A 16757-nucleotide genomic window follows, 5' to 3' on the forward strand; every position below is an offset into this window, starting at 1 on the left:
AGACACTGAAATGCGTCTAATCCCGAAGCAGGGGATTTGAATCCCTAACTTCTGTTTAGGGTCCCTCGCGGCACTGTTCCTGATGGCGGAGCAGGCATGCCCACTGCCCATCTACCTCTCTCCACTCTCGCCAAGTGCCAAGTGAAACTACAAGGGAATATAAATAAACATATAGCAGATATAGATATATGCATGTATGCATGTATGTATGTATGTATGTATGTATGTGTGTGTATATATATTTGGTTGTAAACCTTTCAAGCAACTAGCCACAACTGGACTGGTAGAGGAAAAAAAAAAAAAAAAAAGTAGGGGAGAGCAAAGCCCCAAACAACAGACGTGCATCCCTCCGGTAGGTTCCACCGAAGCCCTGCAGGCCGGGACCCAGAGCAGTGGAGACCCCTTGTACAGTGGGAAGAACATCCGACATCCCAGACGTAAGCCTGGGAGAAAGGGCGGAGGCTCAGTCCCTTCTCAGGCAGGCAGATGGCTCTAGAAAGGCTCTGCAAAGAACTCTGCCTGCCAGTCCCGGTGCAAAGGCCTGGTCACTCTGGACTCCGTATCAGGTACGAGAGGGAGAAACGCGCAATGGAAAGGGGGGCCATTCTGGCAGAATATACTTTCTCATGTGGCCTTTAGCGTGTCTCTTTCCTGAGCAGCTGGGGCTTCGTGCTGCCCTCCAGTCCCGTTCAGTCTCATCCGCCCTCCTTCCCAGAGGGAAACAGGTTTGTGCAAGCCTGGGGATCAGGCTTTTCTAAGAAGGGAAGACAAAAACTGGCAAGCAGAATCGGTGCTGGCAAGAGTAGGGAAGCCTTTAAGCATGCTTTTAACTAACAGATCAAACACATTGTAGCCACAAAACAAGATGGAGCCAGTATTTTCAAAGAATAAGAAAACCACATCCAAAGAACGGAAATTACATTTGATTGCTACATTAAAAAAAAAAATTTGATAGGGGCTGGGGATATGGCCTGGTGGCAAGAATGCTTGCCTCATAGACATGAAGCCCTGGGTTCAATACCCCAGCACCACATATACAGAAAACGGCCAGAAGTGGCGCTGTGTCTCAAGTGGCAGAGTGCTAGCCTTGAGCAAAAAGAAGCCAGGGACAGTGCTCAGGTCCTGAGTTCAAGGCCCAGGCCTGGCCAAAAAATAAAATAAAATAAAATAAAAAATTGATAAACAACAGATTGAGGGGCAAAATGACACAGGGCTAAAAAGCCAAGCTAGGGATGTAGACGAAAAAGCTCAAGAACGTCTCAGAATCCATAGCATCAAGGTGAAGAGAAAAGCACAGGACATGGACAGTGTCCATCTAAGAGCCAAATGGCACCAAAGAAAACCAAGCCGAACCAAACCTTGCAGGTCAAGAACAGAGGCAAGAGAAAAAAGAAAAAGAATCAAAGACGCTCTCACACAGAAAAGTATAATAGTTGAGCAGGAAAAGTTGTTTAAAAAGCACATTCTAGAACTGAAAATAAAAAAATGAGCCAAGCAAACAAAACCAACCCTATAACTGTCCAAAGATATAAAACAGCCTAAAAAGAAATCTAATCTGGAAGACACGAAGTCTTCCGATCAGTGCCAGGAATACAGGAAATGAACTGAAGCAAAGCTTCCTGAAAGAGCATGACTTTAAAATTGGATTTTATTTATATTTTTGGCAGTACCAAGGACTGAACCCAGGGCCTTTCACTTGAGCCATGCTCCCAGCCCTTAGTGCTTTAGTTATTTCTTCAGATAGGGTTTGTACTTTTTGCCCAATCTAGCCTGGGGCTGGAATCTTTCTACTTTTATCTCTCACCTGAGCTAGAACCGCAGATATGCACCACCATACCCAGCTTGTTTGTTGAAATAATATCTTGCTAAGTATTTGCCCAAGCTGGCCTTGAACCATGATATTCCTGATTGGTAGCTCTGGAATAACCAGGATTACAGGTGTGAACCACCATGTCTGGAATAACCAGGATTACAGGTGTGAACCATGATGTCTGGAGTAAGGGGATTACAGGTGTGAGCCGCCATGTCTGGAATAACTGGGATTACAGGTGTGAGCCACCATGTCTAGCCTCAAGTACTTTCCTTTTTGTTGGTCATAGGTCTTGAACAGGGACTAGGCATTGTCCCTGAGCTTTTTTTGCTCAAGGCTAGCACTCTACCACTTGAGCCTCAGCACCATTTCCAGTTTTCTGGCAGCTAACTGGAGACAAGAGTCTCATGGACTTTCTTGCCTAGGCTGGCTTCAAACCGCTATCCTCAGAGCAGGCTTAATACTTTTTGAAAAGAAAAATAGAAAGTTTACCACACATTTTTTTAAACCACAAATTTTTTGTCTAGTACATAGTCAATAAAATGTATGAAAGAAAAGGTATGCCAGATGAGTATAGCTAGAATGAGGACAATGTTAATGGTCCTGAAGAGACTCCCTGGCCGTTGACATCTGTGACATCTTAGGCCAAAAGGATTTCGTAGGATAGGATTAGGTGCCCTTCCCTGGGGCTGCTCAAACACTCTTGCAGGCAACAGTATTTATAGAATGGTTTCAATATGAATATAACATGTACCTTTCTATACATACAAAAGGTAGTGTGACGTAACTTCAGTAATGTTGTGCACTTTAGTATGTCAAAATAGAGGCATGAAAGGAAGCTACAAAAGTATCAATTTCAGGTCTTCAAAACAAAACACTTCTTGTCAAATGGTATTTCCACAGGTTTGGGTCAGCGACCTTACATTATGTGTCTAAAACCAAACAACTACTACACATAAAAAGGTCTAAAATAGACCTCTCAGTGGATCACAATAGCTCAACAGATAAGTATATATGATCATATAAGACAAGGATAAGCAAACTCTATTGTTGATGTTATATTTAAAGTTCTAGATGAATTTCCTTTGGCGTATGCCACGTGGCTACTGTATATGATTTTGGTACACTGGGTATTGTATATATGCCTACCTTGTCTAGGGAAGGGAAAGAAAAACAAGGGTGTAAGATATCACAAGAAATTTACTCACTGCCCTATTATGTAACTGTACCCCTTTGCACAACACCTTGTCAACAAAATTTAATTAATAAAAAAAAGGAGTATCAATTTCATCTTTCAAAGAAAGGAGTATATGCTGTGTGGCCTTTTAAATCAAGGAGCATAGATATTAACCCATGAGGCACAGAGTGGAAGGAACCAGGACTGACAAGGCGGCAGAACCTCACGAGGGGGTCGTGTCTTGGGTACATGGGGCAGGGAGGGTCACGGGAAGAAGGCAGGAAGGCCCTCTGTTCACTGGGCTTTGCTGTCCTGACCTTGATATTAGCATGGCCTTTTGGTCTCACCATGTTTCGCTCTTCATTCCCTTAACTGCAGACAGCCCAGGAAAAAAGAAACTGTAGAAAAAAACTCCCTGCAGTTTAATATGAGTGCAGGTGTCCTGCTCGCCGTGCAACTGGGCGGCCTCGGTGTCTGCATGAAGCTTTTCAGTATTCACAGCGCAAGCCGCGGCTTCTATGACAGTCACGTCCCAGCATTCATCACCGTAGACGGGAGGGGCAAACAGCCCAGTCAGGTGAAAAGGGGAGATTAAACATTTATAGATGGAAGCGTGAAAAGCAGAGCTATGCACGGGAGAGAGTGCAGCGAGGATCCAGCTGAGCCGCTGGACGTCCGGGTACACGGCGGGGGGGGGGGGGGGTCAGCCATTGGCCACGTGGGGCAAAGGTGTTCCCCACTCCTCAGCTCTGCCCCTCCTGAGAAAGGCAACCATGCCACCAAGAGCAGCAAGCCGCTGGGTGGGAAAGATTCTCCGTGCCTCATGAGCTCCACTGATCTTTCACACAGACAGCCTTGCACGCGACGGGTTTTCAAGTTTGGACTAGAAGTGTCCTGTGACAATGCTGCCTTGGGGGCAGGTAGGCTGCTAACGGCGTGAGGGCCTGCCGGATCATGGCCGCTGAGGAGAGGGCTCACCAAGCGCATGCTTGGTCCATTTGACTTTGACCTTAGTGGAGTGGGAATACAGCACAGGAAAGCAAATATGGTCATGTTTATCTTTAAACATCTAGATTCCCAGAGGAGAAATTTGCTCACACTGGGACACTGCAGGGGCCTGCTTAAAATAAAAATAATAATGATGATAACTGCTTGTGCTAGCCCAATTTTTTTCTATCCATCCATCTCCAATTAAGAACAAAAAGCCAGACTTGGCGTTGTGGCTCAAGTGGCAGAGCGGTGACTAGCCTTGAACACAGGAGCTCTGGGACAACACCTAAGCCCAGAGTTCAAGCACCAGGACTGGAATAAAAAAAGAGGAAAGAAAGCAAAATGTGCAGTCTGTTTAGACCTTATCACCGACGGTGACAAGTTTCCACTGGGTAACCAGGGAGATGAAACTCCCCACAGCCATTTCCGGGTAAAGCAAGGCGCACAGGAGCAGGAAGATGAACAAGGTCTAGGGAGGAGTGCCCTCAGAAGCTTTCGTCAAGGTCATTACACTTGGTCTTGCTAAGAGCAGACACTGTCTTCCACACTCCAACAGAGCACCGTGGCTGGACACACTCTAGCCGCTGCTGTCATCATCCCGGGGGACAAGCTGCTGAAGCAGAGAAGATGCCATTTACCTGGCCCACTTTAGTCACTAGGAAAGCCAGACCCCCCGACAAGACCCGGAAAATGTCCATGGACTCCACAGGGCGAAGACACAGAAAGACTCGGGAATCATAAGTGGAGTACGTTTCGGAGCCCTAGCCAGGGCCGGCAAATGGGAGATCCTGGCAATGGTGCCGGGGGTGAGGGGGGAAGGGGGGCATGGCAGACTGTTCCTAAACACATGCACAGAGGTGGGGGGGGACCAGCAGGAATCCCTGGAGGTCCACAGACAATAGACTGACCAGTCATTCTCTTAAGAATTTAAATCATCCCCCGAGAAAAGACCTACAGACAGACATCCTTAGTATCCACAGTGGGAAAGCTAAGGCCCCTCAGGAAACAGCCCTGATTTCACATCTAGATCACACCTAGAAATAGGAACCGTACAGATAACAGAAGAAAACCAAAGAAATGACATTTAATATCATGTTTAAGATCTCACATTCATATGTTAATAATACAATGTTATAAGAAAAGGAAAAATGAGACAGTAAGTAAAGGAGTAAAGGGTAACAAAAACTCAATGACAGAGCTGGGCACTGGAGGGTCACGCCTGTAATTTTAGCTACTTAGGAGGATGAGATCTGAGGATCACGGTTCAAAGCCAGCCTGGGCAGGAAAATCTGTGAGACTCTTATCTCCAATTAACCACCAGAAAACTGAAGTGGCACTGTGGCTCAAAGTGGTAGAACATTAGCCTTGAGCTAAAGAGCTCAGGGACAGCGCCCAGGCCTAAGTTCAAGCCCCATGACCACCTTCACCACCACCACCACCAAAATTCAATGAGAGCTGGATATGGTGGTTCACCCTTATAATCCCAGCTACCTGGGAAGTGGAGATTGGGAGAGTGTGGTTTGAAGTCAGTCTAGGACAAAAAGTGAGACTGAATTTCACCCAATAAGCTAGGCACAGTGGTACAATCTTAATTATTCACGGTCCAAGGCTGCTGACTCCAGCAAGAAAGCATGTGATCCTATCTGAAAAACACCTAAAGCAATAAGGGAGAAAATAGCAGAATGAAACCCACAAAAAATTGTTAGAAAGGGAGGAAAAGGAAGGAGATAGGTTAAAGAAGAGTAAGGAAGATGAAACAAATTAGAACAAAGCATATTATATAAATGCTGTACAAATATTACAAAGAAGCCCTTTTTATACACATTATTCATGCTAATAATGAAAAAAAAAAGTGAAGTACAAAGGGCAGGGGATGTGGCTCAAGTGGCTACCTGTCAGCAAATAGGAGCCCCTGAGTTCAAATCCCAGTACAGGCCCCCAGTATAAAGTTCAGGGCACAGATGGAGGGATGAAGAAACTGGGGATTGCAGGATAAGGAGGCAGTGCCATCAAAATGCCTTCCAAGCTAGAATTCCACACCTCTCACTCCCCTCAAGCCACAGAGCCAGGGTGGAGGTGTTTCAGATCAGCAAAGTCCAAGGGAAAGAAGCCTGCCAGATTTGTTTTAAGCATTAGGACACTGTTGGGTTTCGTAGCTTTATTTTAAATTGTACAGTTTGCCAACATTTTCAACCCTTAGTTTAGTCAGCAAGCAAAGAGTGCACTCTCCGTTCTTGGTAATCATAAATAGAATACGTCCTTGGTTCCCCAGGTACTTTCCCCCAATAAAACAGATCAGGATATAAATCCATAAAATAATGACCTTTACTTCTATGGAAAAGGTACTTGAGAACAGCTTTAGTAACTGACAATGACTGAGGCAGTAAGACAGACACTGGCATTGTTTGCTGGAAGGTGAAAAGCTGAGGCTTAAAAAGAAGGAATGTTGCAAAGATGCCCAGGCCAACCTAGGGAAAGCCAGAACTCCAGGTGATGGCTAGTGACGCATGCAGGAGTCTCCTCACGATGCTGCCAATCAGATGGCTAGGTATAATCTACTCTCGGCTTTATGTTCTAACTTTGCCCTTTTTTGACACATCTGCTGCGTTTGAAGCCACTGAGAGCCTTTGCTTACCCCTCTCCCTCCTCTCCGAATGCCCACCCAGCTATTCCTTTCCTCTCAAGCATCGGAGCACCATAGTCCCTTCTCCTTCTTAGAAAGCACTGCATTTCCCAAATCCACACTGACTATAGACTTTAAGAGTCAAGGCAAGAGGCAAACCCTAACCTGCTCACCAGTAGAAGGGTATTCAACATTTTTTCTTTCAGATAAGTAATAAAGCCAGGTGCCCGGGGCTCACAATAATCCTAACTACTCAGGAGACTGAGATCTGAGAATTACAGTTCAAAGCCAGCCTGGGCCAAAAAGTCTATGAGACTCTTATCTCCAAATAAACTGCCAAAAAAAGCTGGAAATGGAGCTGCAGTGCAAGTGGTAGAGTGTTAGCCCTGAGCACAAAAGCCCAGGGACAGTGCTCAGGCCTTGAATTCAAGCCCCAGGATTGGCATACACATACCCACAAAAAAGATAAGGAATAAGAAGGCGTGTAGACAGATATTAGACAAAACTGACTTCATCTAGAATATGATAGATGTTCCTAGTGAGCCCTCTGGCTCACAGTCCTACGGAAAAGATCTCTGCTTTATCATCAGCTGTCAGCAGTTCAGTGTACCACAGAGGAAGAGATTATTCAAGAATAATTTATGCTTCTCAGCACATCCTCTTCCCAATGTATGACTCAAAAGATGAGTTTCAAAATATGGAACTTAATAGACACATTTTCACCTTCCCTTCTCACCTCTCCTCCAAAGCAAGAGGACAGGAAGACCGGTAGACACATTTGCACATCACAGGACCTCACACGGTCTGTGCCGCTGGGGTCGTATCCCCTAGCAACTTCTTTTAGACCTCAACAGGCACTGAGTAAGCACTGAGTGAAGCTGTCAGACGCTCAACTGTTGTACTCTGGGTGATATGTAGAAGCAAAAAGGAAATGGTGTGAAAACAATCCCGCCACTTACTCCACAGTATCGCTCGCCATTAAATATCTGCGGTGGCAGAGGGTTGCCCTGAGCAGGCTTCTTTTCTGGGGGCACGTTTTTGTACATCCATTGCCTCTGTTCTTCTGACATTGTGATATCCACCTCCTCGAACTCTATCTTGTTGGCTTCCAGAAATCTAACCACATCCTGCTGCTTCTTCTTTATCTAAGGAGAGAGGACACACAAATGAAGAGAAATGCTAACCTGAGACAGTAAGTATATATCACCAAAATGAACCACTTCAGAATTTTCATCGTCAGAGCTGGCTGATTCGGGGGGAGAAGAAGAGAAGAAGAAAACAAGAGACTGGTTGTTTGCATAGAGTCATCACTGGATACCAGAAGAGGATGCAGCAAGCTCTAATTCAGTGGCTCTATCTCATCTTCCCAGAGCATGGAGGCTAGGTGCTGACAGAAGGAACAGACGAGGTGAGAGATCAACCCAGAGCCTGTCCTGTCCCCTCCCCGCCCCCCAGGAAGCTGACATTTACCATCATGGAAGCTCCCTCTGCCCTAAACCATTGGGCCCCGGGTAGATCCCACGTGAGACACAAACCCTTCACTGACTCATGCTTATTCCCCTCAGCATCCGCCGTCCGACATTCCACGGCCATCACGAGGATCACGCAGGAATCCTCAGTCCACCAGAGGAAAACGTTCCCCACTCGTGAGGAGAGAGGAAGCTGCGAGCACCACGGTACTGTGCGTGACTGCTCGCTTCCTCGCTTCCCACGGCCGGGTCGTGCTTCCAGCTTCAGTCACTAGGGGTCAAGTGTGCTCTTGAGGCGCTGCCCAAGTGTCTACAGGCCTTCAAATGACCACCTGTCTTCATTTGCCAGCAGGAGTACGCATTAATTTACTTGGGACAACACTATCAAATGTCTTCTTCACAGGCTTACCTTTAGGGAGTGAGCTTGGTGATTTGAATACAGAACAAAGCTCTTCCCACACCAGAAGGGATGGGACAGCGCTCTGCTTTCCTGTCTATTATGAGGGCCCTGCCCCCTCACCTCATTGCAACAGCGTACCTCTAATTCCACCAGCACAGGGATCTGATTTCCATATAAAGTTGGGGGAAACAAACCTTGAAGCTGAAGCAACATCTGTAACTTGTGAGTCTTGACTATATCTCTCAACACTTGCTTAGGTGAAAGCCATCGGAATCAAAGCCAAGGGGCAGGCAGCAGACATCATTCCTCAGGCTCCTGCTGGATGGGTGCTGGCCTGGTCTCCACAGGGCACACCCAGCGGGCTGTGAAGGTGTCTGTGGCCGCACCCTTCCTGCTAGTGGCCAGTGTCACTGCACCAACACGAATCATGGTCAAGTTCAAGAAGACATCATTCACTCTAACAGTCAAAAGCCAAGGACCGTGCTGTACTAACCTGGTGGTAGGTGACACAGACTGCAAAGAGTGAAATGTAAATAATAATACCTCTACTTTAAACGAAGGGGAGATGACTGAGTTTGTGTTCCAAAGAGAACACTTCAGTACTGTGCAGTTTCGAAAGAAAAAAAAGAGACAAAGGAGATGCTTGCTTTGTATTGCTAACACTGCAATGAAAAGTTCTCCAAGACACATAGGTATGTAAAATATACATACATTGTAAATATAGATATACATTGTAAAACAGAGAGCTATCCAAAGAACTGTCTATCTCTATAGAGACAGACTAGGCTCATTTTTTAGGGGAAAAATGAAAAGAACAGAGAATCGATTTACCTTTGTGCTTAAAAAAAAACTCTCAAAGTCATGTAAAAAAACTAACAAAAGAGAGCAAGAACTGGGTAAGGGAACAAAGTAGGAACAATAGTTTATTTTCAAATTTTTGGGACATGTTGTCTTAATATGCAAAAGCGTGAGCAGAAGAAATATACTTTAGGAGATTGGCCGAGAGACTGACAGCCTCCAGGGTTCCCAGAGAAGAGCCCTAGGGGGCAGTCCAGGACAGAGTTTATAGAGTTTATATCAGCTATGTGTTTGTACGCAGCTAGTTTATGCTGCGTTTGTGCTCCAAGCTCCTCTGCAGGACACACAGCACACCCTGGGCATTGGGTGGCTTGCTGGCCTCTACAGATGCCTTACACGTATCAAAGGCTAGCCGACCGAGCAGGAGAAATGCGGAGGAGGGAGCTACGACCACAGAAAAGGATCTAATACTAGAGCAAGGGGCTCACATTCACAAGGCAGAGACAGCTGACCAAGAGCATCGAGTTTTCCAGAGGAATTGTGCCTTGGGCACTGGGAAGGAAGATGAATCATACCATTAGCAGCTGTTTAAAAGATCTGCAGAGGGGGTATATCCTGAAACTCGAGGGCCCAGCCAGGGAGTCAGGCCTGGGAGGAATCCAGCCAGCGAGGCAGGTGGGTCCAGGTAACAGAAAGGCTTCTTGGATGGCTACAGGAAACTGCCAAGGGCACTTTATGTGCTGGGTGCGACCTCGGAGCCCAAACAACAATGGCAGGCACAATCAGTGTCTTTATACACAGTCTTATTTTCCTTACATTTCAGTCTGTCTGAAATAAAGTGTATCTTACAATGAACACTTTATAATTTTGTTGAGCAAATACAGGAAGTAAAGTGTATGTTAATTTATGCCTAGATGGAAGGTACTGGCAATTCATGTTGGTTTTTGTTTAAATACGCTTAGAAACCACACAGACAATTGCTCCTTGTCCAGTCACCAACTTCCCTTGTTTAGTAACAGAAGTCTGCTTTGTTTAGGAGAGCGATGTACTCAGCAACACAAACTTGCTGTTTACCCAGCTGTCTCCGTAGCTGGACAATTGTGGCCACAGAGATGTAAGGCACAGGGCCCTTAGGAAGGCTCCGGGTCCTGAATTCGGGCCTGAAAGCTCGGGTGCGGGTGGCTCATGCCTGTCATCCTAGCTACTCAGGAGGCTGAGATTTGAGAATCAAGGTGCAAAGCCAGCCTGGGCAGCAAAGTCCATGAGACTCTCTCTCATCTCCAATGAAGCACCAGAAATGCTGGACGTGGAGGTGTGGCTCCAGTGGTAGAGCACTAGCCTAGAGCAAAGAAGAAAGCTCAAGGACAGTGCTCAGACTCTGAGTTTAAGCCTCAGGCCTGGCACGCCTGCCCACTTTTTGGGCTAGGTCACAGATCTTTATTGTTAATTTCAGGTTCAAAGTTTATTTCCCTATAAGCCACCCCTGAACTCCCTGCTCTCCTTCACTGCAGCCCACATGCTCTATAACCTACATATTTGCTTGTTCATCTCTTCCTCCTACTGCCTGAGGGCGGGGAGCTCAGTCCACTCCACCGCTTTCCCACACCAGAGGCTGGTCCCCACAATACACATTCGCTAATGAGCAACGGTTTCGCAAATATAAGGGAAGCAAGGAACTTGCAGAGTTCCTGCGTCTCTGAGGGCCTAGTCTGGCCATGTTACTGACATTTAACTGCTCAAACTTATTTAAGTTTTACTTAGTATCTGTTTCCTTGTTTTCGTACTCACCACTCTCCACAAAGAACTGGTTCTGCAAGTGTAGGGACAGGTACACTCAGGTGGCCTCAATAAATATTAACTGATCACTCTAGATTATCTGTATACACTGTGTACATACATGTCAGTCATGCTAAGAAGAGTGCTTCCAGAAAAAAAAAGATCATTCTAGCACTGAACATCACTAATTTCTATGTGACCTTCAAGAGAAGCTTTTCAAACTGACTGGGAAATCTAATTCAGGAGCCAACCTAACTAAAGGTTAACTGGTCAGGCATGTAAACCAAACACCGGTAATTCTTAATCCTAAACCTGTGTAAATGTAAAAAGCAGTGTCCAGGTTTCTGTATCTAACTGAAAATAGCCAAGATACTTCCACAGGGACTGACAAACATCTAGGTGTGATTGCACGCTTGAGGTCTTTTGCTGATTACTTTTTAAAAACATATGAACGTGATGTAATATTTTGTTCAGAAAGCTGTATGTGATTGCATGTTTAAATTCCATTCTCAATTAATTTCAAAATTGTAAGAACATATGGCAGTGTTTTGTTCCAATGATTTCATCTAATGGTTGGTGAACATTTGCAAATCAATGGTAACTGGGAATGAAGCAAATATGTCGGTTATCCGCCTGATTCTGCTTCTTACTGCTACTGTAGGGCCTATTAACCACCCCCCGCACCCCCACACCCCCAAATACATCAGGACCTGCGAGCCCCGCAGAGGGGCCTCCACGGCCACTGCACAGATAAACCTCATCCTTCCCACCCTGGCCCGGGGCAGTCGCTGTCCGTGCCGGCAGCAGTTTGCTGACATGGCGTGGACACTCAGTGAGCCATGGAAATCCTAGGAGACTCCGGTAGCTTTCCTGGCAACCTCCTGGCCCCAGGGGTCCCGATGGAGCGGGTGAGAGGGCACGCTAACTAAACGACATCACACTTGATTTGGCCTCAGCCTCAGCCTCCTCCACAGCAGCGTATGACCCCCGCCCCCTCCCCTCCCCGCCCAATACAACCTGCATGCCTCCACTGCCTCTACCAGCTCTTACACGACTGCTTCCTTCCCAGGAGGCTGCCAGTTAACTCATATAATTAAGCAGCCCTGCCAGATTCCTTCCACAGGCTTCTAGACATGTCTCTTCACGTCTGAATTCCAAGCGTGCACAGCTGATGTGGCCTCAGTAGAAAACGGGGAGGCAGAAGCAGCTTGAGTGAGACCGGCTTCTTCACAAAGCTGAGACTGAATAGGAGCTGGCTGTGGGAAAGCAAGCTTTAATTAAGACAGATGAGGCACCGAGAGGAGACAATGGGGAGAACAGGGCTGTCCTGGTTTTACACAGGTCCTGTAGGTGAGTAGCCTCGGGGAATCACTGAACTTCTCTCCCAGTCTGTTTCTTAGTGGGTGAAATGATCCCAATACCATTTTGTCAGTTGTACAGGGAATTAAACAAGAAAAAGGCTAAGCAGTAAAACATTGGCTCAATTATTTCTTTCTCCAGAACACTAACTTTTCTTTCTCTGCCTCATATATGCTACATATGACAGAAATCTCTCTGACACACACACACACACACACACACACACACACACACACACACAGAGTTCTGGGTACTTTTAAAAGACTATGTGCTTGATGCAACAAGGTCTATATTTCACCTACTTTTACACCTGAAATCCCCGCTTTTTCTCTGACTTGAGGTGGAGATGACACTGGTTAGGGCCTTTTATGTCTCTCAAATGGAAAAATATCAAAAGACCATGGAGGAAAGAAAAGACATTTCTCATGACCTGATAAACTATGCAGAGAGAGGTAAGCTGGAGTATGGGAGGCAGAGGGTCAGAAGACAACTCCTCCTTCCAAGTAGAAAGATGTTTCCCTTGTCAAAGACCCCAGGAACTTTCTAGCAATTGAGTAGGTACCTCAAAGACAGCTGATTTCATGGCAGATTCTTTATGTACTACTTCTTGGCCTTGCTAGGCCATTACACTGTCATAAAGTAGAGGCAAGTGATAAAGTACCATGGCAGGAACTGGACTACTCACCCCAAATGCCTGGAACGTAATATGAAACACGTACTTCGGGGAGAGCTGAAAAATCGAAGCTCAGCTTTTTTCTGGTCATTCCTGCATCTGTCTCTCAGGCTAGTGAGGTATGGTCCACAGCCGACACCACACACACACACACACACACACACACACACGTGATCACGGCGGACCTCCGCCCCCATCCTTCCCGCCCACCTAGCTGGAGCCCAGGGCAGAGGCCAGATAGGCAGCTTTTGCATCTGTTAAACAGGCACGAGAAAGAGAAGAGAATTCCAGCAACACTTGTCCTGAATGAAGTTCAGCCTCCGGACACAAGAATCCACAGCTCTCAAAAAACAGTGCAAGTTGTAAATTAAAACAATTCAACGTTAATGATTCTTAGTGGGAAGGAAGGCTTTCTCCTTGGATTAGCACAGTTATTGGTACTTGCCAGACACTTGTGTTTGTGTTCAATATTACTGAGCCTCAATAAATACTTTTAATTGTTTTTATTCAGTCGATATTTTTCATTCTGTTCTCTTGACTTACACTTGTTTTCTCTCTACATTTGTAATGCCAAATCATCCTTTTACCTTGGAAATTTTTTAATTAAAAGAAAACAATTTCATCATCCTGACTTATTTATTTTTCATATTACTTTCTAGGCATTTGGCATTTAGAAATACACTTCATATAATAAACTGTGCCATGGGAAGGGATGTTTCATTGTATTACAAATGCTTTCTGTTCTTTTAATATCATAATTACATTGCATACATCCATTCTATTGAGTATTTCTGTTAAAACAGTATCTTAACATTGGAATCTAAGTGTGTTCTAAATTTTTTTTACTTAAAAAGCTAAGTGTTCCAAATTTGCTGTGTTTTGTGTGTTTGTGATAATGGTTATCAGCAGTAGGCCACATAGCAGCTGTCAAAAACACACACAGATTTTTACATGCACTTCTACTTCATTTGTCCGTTCAAAGCAAAGATAATATCTTGTCATTTTACAGTTCACGGCAAGCATTTTACAAAGTAGGTTTTAAAAAATGTTTGCTATTATGTTGTTACTGAAAACAATGCTGTCATCTATAAAAACCGTCACCATAAACATCTAGACACGCATTTCCCAAAAGTCTTTCAGATGAATCATTTCACTGTTTCTCTGTTAATGTAAAAATGCAATATTCTTCAGCTGCTTTCCTGGAATAGCCAATGACACCCGGGAAGATAATGTGATTTTAACCATCAGTGCCTCAACCACCGTCGCATGACTAATGAATGGAGATCAGAAATGACTGCCATTGTTCTTTAAGTCTTGAAAAAAAAATTCATTGTTCTTTAATTTAATGCTGGCCTCCTTATTTGCAGTGATGTAGTTTTGTGAATTTTTTCAGTAGTGACAACAGTTAAAAGCAAACCTTCAAATGATAATACCCATCATGAGCTCACACTGTTCTCACTAAAATTACTTCCTTTTTTTTTTCTTTTTCTTTTTTTTGCTGGTCCTGGGGCTTGAACTCAGGGCCTGGGCTCTGCCCCGAGCCTCTCTGTGCTCAAGGCTAGCACCCTACCGCTTGAGCCCAGTGCCACTTCCAGCCTTTTCTGTGTATGTGGTGCTGAGGAATCGAACCCAGGGCTTCATGCATGCTAGGCAGGTACTCTACCACTAAGCCACCTTTTGGGCCCCCAAAACTACTTCTTGATGAGGAAAAAAAAAGGGGCCCTTTATCATCACAACATAAAACGAATGATACTGTTTCCACTATTATAATTGCTATTTTGTCCTATCATAGATGAACATGTTGTATTAGTAAACTGTGCATATTTTTGTGTCTTAAGGAGAGTTATTACACCCGAAAGAGAGTATTAAAGCAATATTGTCTCAACTTTAAACTCCACTACACAGGGGACTGACCCTCTGAAAACCCACGCGAGCGAAAACGAACTTCCCTGTGGCTATGGGGAGCACAACACTATGTCCTTTGAGGCTTTCTTTCCTATGCTGGCTTTGCTAACCAGCCACAGATCCGGCGTAGCCAGGCAGCAGGCTCAAGCGGGTTAGAAGTGACGAAGACAGAAACGGGGTCCCGAGGGCGTGGATCCAGACCGTGGCCCACAGGGCTGTCATTAGCAGAACACAAGGCAGCTGCTTCCTCTAGGTGCATCACCCCCAACCCAGAGCCAAACAGGCGCCGTACATTTTCGTGACCCTTTTTACGTTCCCATCTCTATCTCATACGTTGGCTGAGGAAAAGAACCCTCAAGTTCAAATGAGAAAGCAAGGCAGGAAGAACAAGAGGACTCAGTTTTCAATAACAACCTAACAATAGAGAACTCGCCAGGTGAGGAAGAATTCTTCACAAATGTCACGTTGCAGTCCCCCTGCTATTTTTAAAGTCACACCTGCATCAGGTCTATACCGCTTACATTTTTAGTTGCACCCCATTGTCTTCTCTTTCAATACTACAGATTAAAATCAACAAGATGTAATTAAATCCAATCACTTCTTTTAGTTCCTGAGTTGAAACCTGGTCAGTTTATGGTCAAGTTTGAGTTTAAGGAAATATTTCTGAACACATCAAGGAGTCATTACTCACCCTTGCCAGTGGCTGAATACTTCTCCTTGTGAACATAACTTCCTATTCACCATTAATGAAAATATCTCCTGTCTCTACTTTCTGGTTGGGAATCCGTGTTTTCCCAATAGCTTAGTAATTAATTCTTTTCCTATTTCAGATCACAGGTTATCGGAACAGTATTTGCTCCTAATAATTGGTGTGACTTAGAAACAGCTAGGCTGGAAAACACGAGAACTGGATCCAAATTTAAAAGATAAACAAGTCTTTTCTTTTTGAAAGTGCACTTCATTGTCTAATTTCACATGATTGCTTTTCCACCTTGCGGGTTTCTGTCATGGTGTGGCACGGGCTAGTGCAGGGAGGATGGGAAAGGTGAATGGGCTCTTCCTCAAGCCCCTCCCCTCCCCTTGGGGAGGTGACGAGAGGAGCATGCGGTCTGCACGGCCGAGGGCCTGGTGTGGCAGTGTCACACGCTATGATGTCCTTGCCCTCCCGTGTCACGCCATACGTGGCTCCAACTACTGCCCCTACCAACAGGTGTATCAACTACTTTTACTCTGTGTTTCTTAAAAATGAAAGCCTGCATTACTTTCTGCTGTGAAGCTACAATAAGACATGAGCAGGACCACAGAAGGAAAGATGTGGGTGGGGCAATTTTTTAATGCCATTTTAACATTTTCTGTCAAGCATAAATTAGGGACTTAGGATGTCTCTCTTTGCTGGCATTTCTCTGCAGGTTATACACAATTCCTCATACATGTGTTTCCTGTTAATTATGTTGTAGAAGAACTGCTCCCACAACACTTGCTATGGGTCAAACCCCTGCAGCAAGGGGAAAGTCGGGCTGGGGCAGCCCTTCCTATACACCCCAACAACAGGACTTCAGCCACAGGCCAGGCTTGCAGGGCCAGAGGGCTCCTCCTCCACAACAGCGTGGGAAAAGTGCCCTGGAATACGCATGACAGTACTAATCACATTTGAAGAATGACTTTGAGAAGAGCAGATCATAACTGATATAGTGTGTAACTATACAGTACAATTAGTTTGATGTCTATAGCAGGCATAGTTATGTCTGGGTGCTCTTATTTGCAGTCTATGGACCAG

General features: G+C 45.2%; 1 protein-coding gene across 1 annotated transcript in view; it reads right to left on the reverse strand.

Annotated features, from left to right (window-relative positions):
* Positions 1 to 16757, reverse strand: part of Sh3bgrl2 (SH3 domain binding glutamate rich protein like 2) — a 43034-nt gene that overhangs the window by 11113 nt on the left and 15164 nt on the right. Inside the window, exon 2 of the mRNA XM_048353648.1 lies at positions 7560 to 7745. Coding sequence (XP_048209605.1) covers positions 7560 to 7745 — 186 coding nt within the window. The remainder of the gene's footprint in view (positions 1 to 7559; positions 7746 to 16757) is intronic.

Source organism: Perognathus longimembris, chromosome 9, assembly GCF_023159225.1.
Source record: "Perognathus longimembris pacificus isolate PPM17 chromosome 9, ASM2315922v1, whole genome shotgun sequence".
In the NCBI taxonomy this organism is placed as follows: domain Eukaryota; kingdom Metazoa; phylum Chordata; class Mammalia; order Rodentia; family Heteromyidae; genus Perognathus; species Perognathus longimembris.